At 47.5% G+C, this 13,505-nt stretch overlaps 1 protein-coding gene across 3 annotated transcripts in view; it reads right to left on the bottom strand.

Moving 5' to 3' along the window:
- Positions 1 to 1,617: 1,617 nt before the first annotated feature.
- The window catches only part of LOC106810198 (lysine-specific demethylase 4A-like), a 21,931-nt gene continuing 10,043 nt past the window's right edge, over positions 1,618 to 13,505 (bottom strand). For 2 of the 3 annotated variants that reach the window (XM_014813480.1, XM_014813481.1), the window contains exons 8-21: positions 12,911 to 13,074; positions 12,084 to 12,288; positions 11,229 to 11,690; positions 10,432 to 10,608; positions 9,558 to 10,032; positions 8,722 to 8,879; positions 8,230 to 8,440; positions 7,705 to 7,781; positions 7,194 to 7,358; positions 6,453 to 6,659; positions 5,921 to 6,091; positions 5,209 to 5,328; positions 4,631 to 4,723; positions 1,618 to 4,010 (exon numbers count right to left, since the gene is read on the bottom strand). In XM_014813480.1, the coding sequence (XP_014668966.1) occupies positions 3,888 to 4,010; positions 4,631 to 4,723; positions 5,209 to 5,328; positions 5,921 to 6,091; positions 6,453 to 6,659; positions 7,194 to 7,358; positions 7,705 to 7,781; positions 8,230 to 8,440; positions 8,722 to 8,879; positions 9,558 to 10,032; positions 10,432 to 10,608; positions 11,229 to 11,690; positions 12,084 to 12,288; positions 12,911 to 13,074 (2,808 nt within the window). In that variant the 3' untranslated portion in view covers positions 1,618 to 3,887. The other variant, XM_014813482.1, reaches the window with a different exon arrangement.

Raw genomic sequence — 13,505 nt, 5'->3', positions numbered from 1 at the left:
CGCCTGCACACACGCATGCACGCACGCGGATGTACACGTACAAATAATACTGCAGTTGATGCTGTTTGAATGAACGTCTCTGTTAGGATATGCATCTGATCAAACATTGCAACAGTGTAGATAGGGTTCTCTCTCTCTCTCTTCTCTCTCTCTCTCTCTCTCTCTCTCTCTCTCTCTCTCTCTCTCTCTCTTTATTTTCTCTCTCTATGCTCTGCTCTACTGCTCTCTCGTCTCTCGTGAGAAGTCTCTTGTGTCTTCATATGTCTTACTTCTCACTCTCTCTCTCTCTCAGTGTAAAACAAGATTCATAGACAATTTTAACTGCGCCAATCGGTGAATTAGGTTTTGGAGGACAATCATATAATCATCCGAATTAATACAGAATGCAGGTTGTATCGCAGTAGTAAGGTGTCAGACGCCGTGTGCACCCACAACCTGACCAGGAGTAAATAACAGGTATACAAGAACAGCGTAACACCCTATGGGGATCGCACGATTGATGCATGTATTATAAGTTATATATATATATATATATATATATATATATACCATAACAACAGCATCACGTCAGCTCGGTGTTACGCACTGTGAAAACGAGTCACTCACCAGCAAGTCGTGCCTCCCGCCCGCGCCTACGTTCACGTCTAACATGTGACTCGACTCATCACGACTAACGTGAAGTCGGCACCTACTCTGCAATACAACCTTGCTTGCTATGACCGTGATAGCTGTACCCGTACAGCACGTACACGACACCTACATACAGCCACGTAAAGAAAAGCTTCATGTTCTTATGAACGATACCCTTTCATTTGCCGGTCGGTGGCCACACATTTCACATCTCACTATTGCGTCACGTAGCATCGTTACAGCCACGTAGATCCGCGCTAATAGTTTATAGCTAATGCAGGTCGAAGCCCATGACGCGCTGCACACAGCAGCAGCTCCCAGTGATATATTACATGCCAGCATCGGCGCATACGTAGCACTAGCGCTCATAGGGTCTATGTACCCCATGGTACTGCCGGAACGTAACCTGGGTACGGTCCGGTATACCGGAACGTACCCTGGTCACTATCTGATATGGTTAGGGTTAGGGAGTAGGCGTAGGCGACTCCCTAGACTCGTTAGTGGAGTAGGCGAGGTACGGTCCGGCATATTAGATAGTACCAGTTTCGGCAGTACCCTGGGGGACATGCGAGGACCCTCTCAGCAGCACTAGCAATCAACTCCCGCTGCTTCCACACCTTCATATATTCTACACGCACACACACACAGACTTTATATACAGTTTATATATACACAATATTCCCGTTTAGAAAATCCCGTCGGTATGATAATCAGATTTGCAGAGAGAAGTGAGGATGTATGTAAGGAGTGTCAATGGTGGTAGGCTGTACACCGTACATGTGTAGGTATAACTAGAGTATGCACATGTTCCCCCGGTTTTACATGTGGCTATACCAGTATGACAACTCGTAATGGCTCCTGTGCTATTCCACACTTACAAACGACCAAGCTACGTACGTACACGCTGGGAGAAACGAGTGAACATCGGAGAAGATAAGGATGTGAATGTGTTACAGTATCAATCGATTGACATTCAATAGACGCATATCGAACGAAAATCTATTGATTTACTTTCATTATTCAAGGAGGAATAAAGACCCCATAACAACCATCATTACTACAGGCTCTCTGCTATGAGCTGAGATCTAGAGGAAGACGCAGTAGCTTCCAAACGAAACACAAACACACCGCTAACACAGCTGAACGAAATCGAACATAAGCCTTCAACAACTAATAAGTAAAATACAAGAAAATTAGACTTGTTTTTTTTTTCTCCCTAAACTTCGATCGGCAACAAACAGTTGCTACGCGCGACTTGCACCGCGATTTTTCTTTTTTGCCAAACGTGCGACAAACACAATCAAAAGTTAACACAAGTAATGTAGCAAGAACAAGAAAGATTATATATCAATGCGAGGTAATTTGCCATCCGCGGCGCATTGTAACACACCTGCTACTTGCAAATTGCAATTCGTTATTACTATACATTTTATGTACTAGCGAAAAAAAATGTAGTTCATATGTTTTCAAGTCTCGTGTACATGTTTCCCTCTGTGTAAATATAACAGCGGGTTACACGCTCATTGTCAAATATATTAAAATCTTTCTCACGAAACACAGATAGTATCGGGAGCGAATAAAAACGGATGAGTTTTTACGCGACTCGAGATAGTCTTACACCATGAACCTATGCCTAACTATCTAGTATTCACTGGTGCATGATTATACCATGAACATCACCATCCTAGCATACACATGTTCATGATTCTATGCTGTGCTTTCATCTCCATAGGGTTCAGCAACATGTACAGCTTACAATAATAAATATAGTCAGCTTACTTGGTAAACATTTCTCTTCCCGTTGACAACTAAAAACTACATGGTATTGGCGCTTTTTATTTTGGTAATCTATTATAATTGCAAACTAATTTCAAAATATACAACAACACCCTCCATATTCCAAATGGGATTTGTCAGAAACACAAGAACATTCGCTACGACTACTTCCCAAACGTCCGCTAGATTTCACCCCAAACAACACTGAATGTTACGTACTTGCTCATGTAGTAAGACAAACACAAGCACAATAGTTCGAAACAACAACGTCCCACAAAAAAACGTATAACTTTGCACGTTTACAGTACATAGAAACCTAGACAAACAAAGAAAGGTCTGCATTGAAACGCCATTTCTACAGACCTGTAATATAGCAGAACAATAAGAATATAATACAATCGGTAAGAGAGTCAAAAATGATCTCTACCTCTGTCTATATATATCTATATTATCATGAAATTACAATAATACATGTAATAATTCACATCATCATCTTCGCGTGACATCCACTGACCTTTGCGTGACCTCCACTGACATTCATGCGACCTCCACTGAACTTTGTGTCACCTTCACATGACCTCAACTGACCTGTCATCGCTTCTTATGTGGATGTAAATGAAAATCACTTCTAGAAAATCCTCTACGAAACGACTGAGAAACGATGATCAAAATCAGTGAACAAAGTCACACGCACATGCTCACACACACACACACACACACACTCACACATAGCACACGGTGGTTTGTCACCACATGTAGACAATCAGACCTGCCAATCAGAACACCCGTTTATCTCCCTCCCTCGCCGCTCTCCCGCAGCACGCAGCGACGGCGTCAAAGTAAGCGTAGAGCTCCCGTATCCACTCCGAGTGCTTCCACGCCGCGGCAGGGATCAGACCGAACCGCAAGAACCAGTAGTACACAGTACCGGAACGCGTGGTGGCCCGCACGGGTGGCGGGCGGGTGGTGCAAGGAACCCCATTGTCGAAGGGAAAGCCGCAAAAACACAAGAACGAGCGTAGAGTTACACCGCCTATTGTATACAAACCGAGCGAGAGGCATTAACGTTGTTGCGCGGTACACGTGGGAAATTAACGTCGGATTTCGTCGCGAACGGGGGACCAAAAAAAAGACGTGAAGTTCTTAGATGACGCAACGCTCGTTAACAACAACTGATCGGGAACTAGATTTCGATAATACCCACAGCGGGACGCTCTCCACTGCTGTAGCATCATTGATCAACTGTAGCAGGACGCTGACCAATGGTAGGTTGGTGTGACAGTAGACACCGTGCCTGGGAGCAAGACCAGGGTCCATCGTTCTCACTCCGCCGCCACCCTAGCCAAGGACAGCCGTTAAGGTACATATGTTAGCTCTCCCCCATCGACGACTCCAGTCAATGCTCCAGCTCTCCATTGGCGATCGCTCGCTTGAGCTCCCTCCCCGCGACCGCTCCAGCTGAAGCCGCGCGGTGGCGCCCTCTATTGCATGCCTAGCAATTTCGGATTGTTGTATTTTGTGTTTGCTATCCGCTGACGCTTGCTAGTCGATGGCTTGCTGCAGTCTTTAAACATGTCGTCGTGTCGTCTGTCGGTAGCCAACGACTGCAACATTACAACAGTGAGGACGGTAAGTACGTCGTCTGTCGGTAGCCAACGACTGCAACATTACAACAGTGAGGACGGTAAGTACGTCGTCTGTCGGTAGCCAACGACTGCAACATTACAACAGTGAGGACGGTAAGTACGTCGTCTGTCGGTAGCCAACGACTGCAACATTATAACAGTGAGGACAGTAAGCATTCGGCACAACGTAAGCTATGGATCATAGATGAGTTTTATGTGTACATGATGAAATCGTTTCACAACACTTGAACGAGTTGGGTAATGGCGAGAATGAATGATCAATTTATGGGAAAGTGACGACGTACGAATGATAAGTTTGTGACACGTAGTCCACACATATTAATTATTCCGTCCACCTGGCGTGATTGCCAGGTAGCTCTTGCCAATCATTGCTGTGATAGGACATTCTAAAAGACAATGCTTGGCAGCGAAGCGTCGCATAGTCGACAATTTGGCGTGCGTTCGTGAAAACCACGTACAGACTGGTCTCGCTTGACTAACTTAGCAAAAATATCTAAAAGAAGGACGTAGTTGTCTCACTCAGACGGACGGGTCTAGCTGTCAGATAAAGCAGACATAAAGTGGAGAAAAACACTCACCAGTCGAGATTTCACTTTCTTCGGCAACGATTCGCCCAGCGTGTAGAGAACGCCTCGCTTCACTGTCAGCTCAGAACCGTCCTCAAATTCAACCTGGTGTACACGATGGCAAAGTTGACATTATCACGATTAGCTTTAGTGCACCGACTCTACAGTGCATAACAACAAACGCCAATAACACTGAATGCAGTAACGCTATCAGTGTTTCAACACAACATTCTGCAATCATTTATAGCAGATGTAACCATAATTCACGTAATTTTTGCAGTTATCATTTACGTGTTATTGGCATAGATAGCTTTAAACCTGTCTTCAGACAACAGATTCCCTTGTTTCTCTGTGGACTTTTTTCACTTTTTGAGGACAGCAGAGAGTTCATTAGACTTTCGCGATCGAAATCACGTTTCTGCCCGTGACATTGTGATCGTGACAACATCAGTAACGTGTTAGAATGTCTACATGAAGACAAACGAGCAGCATCACCCCTACAAGTCTGTATCCTGACCAGTTCAAATCCCTACAAAAACAAATCAATACCTGTGTAGCTACATCTAGGAGATTCAGCTGAGCGTACTCACCAAACACATCGTATGATCATGTGTGGCCTTGAATATCGCATCGTAAACCTTTCCGTCTGTCCACTTTATTCGACACGGCCCGTCCATGGGTGGGGGCCCGTTCTTAAGACAGTCGTGCGACTGAAAGACAGTGCAGAAGATTATAATCAGAGACGTAACAGCAGAGATATTACAGCATTTCATATTCTTTGGCTATGACGGCGGTGAAGAACTAGAAATGGCAGTTGACGCCAACCACATGTATCCCCCCGCAATCTAGTATGAATGAAATATCTCCTGGTTTTGGTACGTGACACACTTTCTCCCCAAGATGTGTAAGTATACCATGTTTGGTCGTGCTAGGTCAATTAAGGGTCGAGTTATAGAGCAGAAGGGAAAGTGTCTGCGGCGGCGGTGGCGGCGGCAAGCGGCAGCTGGACAGACATGAAACCATAGTATCCCCGCTGACTTCGTCGCGGGGGATACAATAATACAAAATTGAACACAATCGAAAGTTGTACGTGAACTACTATTAGACATCAATACCACTACTAATACTGCCGCTATCGCTACTGCTACTACTACTGCTGCTGCTCCTGCTATCACTGCTGCTGCTGCTGCTGCTGGTAATGCTGCTACTACTGCTACAATTACTGCTGCTGCTGCTACTACTACTACTGCTGTTTCCAGTGTGACTACTCGTTGGATAGGTTAGGAGGGCTCTCCCGCTCACCACAACGTCCTGAGGGAACAGGTTCTCGCTGTACGATCCATCCAGAAAGTCAGCCTCGTAGAAAACCTGCTTCTTCACGCTGATGACGACGCAGCGGTAGTAACGACCGTTCTTGTGTTTCGCGATCATCTGCTCACCCTCGTCGACCTCAGAATTCTGCCGCGCAGAGATCTGCAAACATTCTTCACCGTCAGGTGGCAACACTCGTACAGAACGCGGCGCGAGCTCACAGATGGTAGAGCTCAGCGTTGCAGGGACATAGACACAGATGATCATTAGATAGCACAAACTATTTATCTAGAATAGTCAGTCTATAAGAGTCTGTTATATTAATGTATATATATTATTATTATATACATATTTATTTATTACTTTATTATCATATAATTACATAACTAGTAGTGAATAGTTAACTGGCGACCTGGACGTGGCACGAGCTAATGCCATTGAACCTCACGGGCACCGACATCACTCCACACATCTCATCACCACCCACGCGATCACGTCACCGTCGTCGTCATCATCGACTCACCGGTTTCACGCTCTTCTCCTTGTTGACGAGATGACGTGGACACGCGACGTAGATCAGGAACGGCCAATCGCAGTTCTCGAACAGGATGCCGGCGGCGACAGCGCACGTCACGTGGAACGACATGGAGCACTTGCCGGCGGAGCATTGGATGCACGCCTGCGACGCCGGCTGCTTGTACTTCATCCACGCGTAGCAGAACGTGCACTTCTGCAAACACGACGAGGAGACACGATCACGCGTGAGAGGCACGTGGGAGCATATGCATGAAGCATGTGCGAGATCCATGCAACAATATACGTGAAAATTTCAGCAAATAATGTGACGAATACGAGTGAGATAGACACTCGAAATCGTGTACGACAATCGACTACGTGGTACATGCACTTCTGTGTTGCAACAGGGACATTCTAAAAACGCTGCCTAGTAACAAAGTGCCGCAAAGTCGACAATGCAACCACGCGCGCTCATTAAAAAACGCATACAAACTCGTCTCTAACACCGACCGACCTGCAACAACATCCAAGGAGGGAGCCGTGTGCTTCATGGACAGGGTGTCATTCTATACGGGTACGTCACCCTAACGAACACGATACGCAATAGATGCTAAAGCCGGCCAACATAGCAACAGCATCCATCGGGGCGTGGCTATATCGCTCGGACAGACGGGATGAGTCAATGAGTAATTCATCATCGTTATCAATTATCACAAGATTTAATACGACGACCGCATTGTGTGCTCACCAATCGCAACCTTGCCGGTGTGATCCTTGTGACGCTGATTGGTTCGCGTTTGTCCGCATCGACGAACCCGACCTCAGGAATGACGAGCGCACAGACAATGTGTGCCCAGCCTCCGCCCGTTGTCGGCTTCAGAGCGCCTCCTCGCAGCGAACACAGGCAACATTCCTGCGACCGCAAAAACACAAGCACGCTCGTGAGACACGCGCAACCTAGTAACGCGCCATGCGAATGTATGCACGCCAACTCGGTTGCACTTGTGCGTATATCTGTCAATGTGCGCGTGACCAACTATGAAACTACGATTATGTAGTAAAATTACTAAAACTTGCCACTGTCATTCTGCTCATCACAGACTAACTACTAACCACTAAACTAACTTGTGGATGATTCATTAACCCTGCCAGTACCCAAACATGCACGCACACACACACACACGCAGGCACAGACGCACACGCAAACTCACGCACACGCACGCACGCAAGCAAGCACGCTAATGGTTGGTTAGACTCACTGCGGGTAGCTGCTCCTGCTCACACCTCCGACAGTTCCATGGTTCTGCATCCTCTGTCTCAGCAACACCGTAGCAACCTGCGCACGCAACACACCAGCCTCAGTCGTGCATCTGTGCCGCGCGACACCGCGTCACAACGCACCGCCGCAGTTTTGTGGCGGCGATATGCTTCGAGACTGGCAATTGCCTAGTGACCTTACACACTAACATCTACGTACAACTAAGGACGATGGTGCCGCGCGACTAATAGGAGAAGTAACGACGCGTGAGTATCTTAACGATGCGCGAGTATCTAACGACGTGCGACACACTTAACGAACTCATGCAAACTGATGATAGCTATGCGTGTAACCCTAACGAAAACGACGGCTGATTATTTTTTAGCTTAATGTGTCACCAGTTGTAAAAGTAAAACCTGTGCGAAAACAGGGAAGGGGGCTCCGCTACCCCAGAACCCTTCCCCCCCCCAACCGCCGCAGCCCCGCCCTCTGGTGGTCGCGACGTGCAAACGTCAGATGTACGTACGAGCGTGGACGCAGACGCGGCACCGCGAGCAGACCAGCAGTCGACTCAGCGTCTCGTGACTCATAGGTGGCAGCACGGACAGCGCCGCGTCGTCGGCCATCGACGTCGGGCTGAAGCAGAATTCGGGAACCCACGGCGACGACCGCGCCGGCATCGCCTCCAGCCGCGGAACGCTCTTCCTCGGCGACTTGCCGCGCCGCTCCTCCCCGACCTGCAACGTGACCTCCACCAATGACGAGAGAGATAGACGTGTGTGTGACTCAAGGACCAACAATGACGTGTCAGAGTCACAGTCACACACGAGTCACGCACGCATCACACATGCATCACGCACGCACGAACGTATCTCGCATACATACACACTTGCACGCACAGATGCACGCACGCACACTCATGCACGCACGGACGGACACACACACACACACACGTACACACGCACACACGCACGTACACACGCACACGTACACACGCCCCACGCGCACGCGCTCGTACCTCGGGCACCTTGAGTAGCTGACAGATGGCGCAGTGTGGCTCTAGCAGGCTCATCGCTGCGTTGTACTCTCGCTCTGCATCGATCGCGACCGGCTTGCTCTGCCACAGCCGATTCAACTCCAACGCCCAGCCTGGCATCAGCTGCTCCTCGGGTATGTCTGCAGGCGAGAGACACAGTGAGATGACGATGACGACGACGACGACAACAATGAATGCGTTATACGACTTCGAGAAATTAAGTTAAGTTACTCCGAGAAGTTAAGTTAAGTTACTCCGAGAAGTTAGGTTAAGATAAGTTAAGTTACTCCGAGAAGGGTAGTTAAGTTTGCGATTCAAGTGAAGACACAACAGAACTGTGTAATTTGCTAGTGAAGTACAGATGCATTTAAAATCTTTAAATTTTAAAGACCTGCGTGAATCTTCAATGATGAAAACGTTGCTCAATTCGTTGAGAACGGTTCAAATTAGTTCAGGGTTCAGGGCACCATTGTCAGAAACAAAATTAGTCTTAACATGAACCGTTTCTCGTAGATCAATGACAGAATTTTGTTTTTATAAAGTTATGAGAAAATTCTATAGGATTTTCAATTCTCGTGACTTTACAATGTTTCTGTCAATGGTCTACGAGAAAAAGTTAACGTTACGACTAATGTTAAGCCTTATTTTGTTTTTGACAATGGCCCCCCAGATTGATCTTCCTAGTTACAGCTGCTTGAAGTAGGTACTGGTAGTAGGTAGTTGGTATAATGTATACAGTGTTCTCTATATGCAGTCGTAAGACAGATAAGTGATCAAACACCAGCATTCCTAAAACCCACAATCACGCCGACGTTTACCTTCTTCGCCACTAGAGACCGCTTCTAGATTCCTGTGGACCTTGTGTATCGGATGTCGCCTTGCCTTCTTCTTCTCCTGGCCTCTCCGCCCCATCTCCGCGCTCAGCAGCTGCTGCCAGTTGACGCTCGACAGCGTGGGGGCGCCGGCGTCGCCCGGGCGCTCGCCGCGCACGACGACTAGCTCCGGCACGAGCGACGCGCCGCTCGGAGCGACGATCTGCTTCCCGTTGAGGATGTCGTCTGCAACGCGCGTGATCAGATCCAGCCCCGGATGGCTGCTCCCGCTGCCGCCGCTCAGGGAATCGTACGTCTGCTGCTGCTGCTGCTGATGGGTTGCCGGGGGCGACGCGGAGGGTGCGAACGAGTACGGGTGAAACATGGCGACGTTGGAGGCGGGACCGGCCGTGGAATAATCGTCTTCGTCGTCATTCTCCGTTGCCATGACGCTCGACGGCAGACCGTCACCGTATGCCACCTGCGCAGCGCACGAGAAAATACAAGAACGTTGCCAATGGTAAGATAGGTCCTCAACAGTTACTATAGGTACTCAATTTTGTTTTAGTAAGAATTGCTAATTAGAAGAACTAAGAATTATTAGCGAAGTATCTGACACTCAGATGTGAATTTTGTAATAAGGAAAAGCGCGCGTTTGTCACATGGTGTAAACAGGCACATACATAAGAACTGAACAATAGCTCTTAATGGTTTAACCAAACACCACTGCACCTAGTGTCAGTACTACTAACACGTAGCGTCAATACTAATACACCGAATATGAAATCCAGATAACAATATCAACAAGCAAGTGTTACAAGCAAGCGGCTTCGATCCAGCACACGAACTAGAACGCGACCAGCTAGATCGGCAGCACTACCTCGAACGCCGGCGCGTAGGCCGGAGACAGCTGCGGTGGCTCTATCTCCTGGTTGTGCTCGGAGGAAAGCACAAGTTCATGTCGGATGATCTTTGGCATCGTTTCCTTGACGCGTGCGTCGTGTGTCGTGACGCGCTCTCCCTCCTTCCTCTCCCTGTTATCGACCTCAGAGTGAACCTGCAAGAAAATTGTTCCGTGGACGCGTCAGGTTTCATGCCATTCATCATAAGTGTCGAGACGTAATATAAGTTATATACAAATAGTTTATATTAGTAGATAAATTATATAATATAAATGACAAGTTCTCCCAGTGGTACACAATGCAAAACTGTGAAACTTGGATGATAATGTATGTGGTGTTGACGGCAGTGAAAAAAATACACGGGGGCTCGGGGCGATTTAGCCCCCGAAATGCCAAAAAGAGCCCCCGTAAATTTGCATAGAGTTCAATGCAAACCAAATTTTAGAGTGCTATTTTCATCCATGCGAGCTTGAAAAGTAGCCCCCGAAAAATAAATTATATTTTTTTCCCTGGTTGAGAGAGTTTGTTGTCATTGAAATACTGCTGCTGCGCTAACGAACATTATTGCCGAGGTCTATCTAGGTCATTCTAACGAGGCGCTATCGCCAGTAAAAAAATGCTGGCAACACACAACACTGACGTATCAACTTGAATCTACTCAACAACCGCAAAGTTCAAATTCCACTCACGCATTGTCTTTAATTCTTTATTACCGCACCGGTTGACGACCGCAAACGACATTGCCATGCCAATGACAGTTGACATGGTAACTCACCTCGACCTGCGCTCCGACAACGATGTGCTGCTCCGCCAGCTCGTGTTTCACGGTGGCGCCACCTGCCACCCTTCCATCCGGCTGCGCACAAGTCGTGCCCACTCCGACGTTCACGCCCACAGAGGGCGCCCTGGTTCCGCCGTTGACGTCGTCATAGGGGGCGCTACTTGGACCCGCGTGGTTCGCCGTTGGCGACAGGGAGTTTATAGCGAGGGGGTAGGCCAGGGGGAAAGCGTGTAGCGTGGGCTGGGCCGTGGGGGAGGTGCTGACGACCGTGGGCGCGTCCCGGCCGCACACCGCAGGGGGCTTGCGCGCGTACGGACACGTTCTGGCGGCGGTGGTGGGCGACCACGCGGCCCCCGTTACCGCGGTAACCTGCATCGCCGGGCCGGCAGCGAGAAGCCTCTCCATGATGCTCGCTGATACACGCGGGATCTCCGCAGTCCGATGTCCGTTCTCCTCCTGTGCAGCATTACAATTAACATTGTTTCATCCCGATATCAACCAAGTTACGATTCGATCGATTGTAATTATTGTTTTCATCATTCAGATTTTACAGCGTGAAAAACCACCTTGCCTAATTTCACACGCTCCAATGATATCAGTTTAATTTTTGTCTAATAAAAAAGCAGTGTTCATACAATTAGTCACTAATACAATGCTGAAATTATTAAATTGGTTACAAAATACTACAACAATATCCGTCAAATTGGTCTCTTATTAAGTGACAATCAAATTTGTTACTAATCCAGAGTGCGAAAAAATCACTTGCCGTCCAAATGCTAATAGCAATTACAACAGTGCAGGAAAATTTATAAAAAATCACGTTAGATCTAACTTAAATACAATTCATACCTGGGCATGTGTAACCTGTATGCTGCTGGCAGCAACAGTCGCTGGCTGAGTCGTCGTGATCGTCGGAGGCTGGCTAGTTATGGTTGATGATGGCAACACTGCCAAAGGCTCCAGCTTAACAATCATCTCACACGTAGCCTGGATCCCAACAGTAGCAGCCGCAAGCGTCAACTCTGCCGGTGGCTCCCTCTTAACAACTGTCTGGCTGCAAGTAAGTAATAGTGTTAATTCTACTGTAAGCTGCGTTATAGTAAATGTCAATGTTTCACTTGATACATATTTCGTAGCCATCACGTCGAGTCTGCAGTCAGTACAAAGCTGCTTCCACAGATGTTCTGGAATCGACACGATAGTAACTCGCTACCGACGTTCCAGCGACATTGACTTATCTTTTTAATGATTATGTCGACTCTGGTGGAACAGCTTGCACAATAAAGAGCTATAAATTACATTGCATTCTGCTGGTGTTGGCACTTGAAATAACTCGACCCCTTCCACGAACTCCAACAGTTACGCATAACATCGATCGAGCGATTTCGATAAAACTCTCATCAGCTAACCTATCCGCCTGGCTTTATTGACAGGTACCTCCAGCAAAATCAGCTTTGTGATAACGGCCTTCCGAAAACGCTGCTTAGCTACAAAGTGTTGCAAACGTTGACAACTTGGCGTACACACACAAAAGACATGTATAAACTGGTCTGCTAGACTAACCCAGCAGCAATATCCAAGCATCCAAGACCTGGTCATCTCGCTCTAATGAATACGGTCCATTAGTTTGATGAGTCGATTGATTGCTAATTAACTAACGGCTCAGCGCGGGATACCTGCTGTCGTCCTTCTCCACCCTGACGCGCGGTCTGTACTGGTGCGGGTCCTCGGGGTGAGCGGCGATGTCCTTGCCAGCCTTCCACAGCTCGTAACGATCGGGCTGGTACCGCTTCACAAACGTGTCCATGCTGATCCTAACCATGTCCTTGCTGCACGTGCACTGTGGCGAGAAAAACCCCCAGAGAATTAAACCTTAACTGAAGAGAGAAGCTACCGAGAATTAGAGTCCCCTATATATAGAGAGTTGCGACAACCCAGGATTTGACGCCATATTGTTTCCAAATGGATTCACCCTGCTGCCGCTTAAGTACAGCGCTGTATGGATACGCTGTACAATGGTCCATAGTAATTAATTAGACTAATCGTGCTTCAATAAACTCAAAATTCACAGAGATTATAGCTAAGACATGTGTCTATGTGTATCTAGATTTCTAGAAATGTACCTCAAATCGTTCGCGCCATATGATAGTTTAATTGTGCACTTTCTTACCGCCCATAGCCGTGCGTATATTCTAGTGTTGTCAATCGGTTGTAATTTCGTAATCGATCATCGGTTGGACCCAAGTAACCGATGATCGGTTACAATCGGTT

Source organism: Priapulus caudatus, unplaced genomic scaffold, assembly GCF_000485595.1.
Source record: "Priapulus caudatus unplaced genomic scaffold, Priapulus_caudatus-5.0.1 Scaffold418, whole genome shotgun sequence".
Taxonomy (NCBI): Eukaryota; Metazoa; Priapulida; class Priapulimorpha; order Priapulimorphida; family Priapulidae; genus Priapulus; species Priapulus caudatus.
Note: the sequence above shows the minus strand (reverse complement) of the source record. Positions and strands in the feature narration are given on the sequence as shown.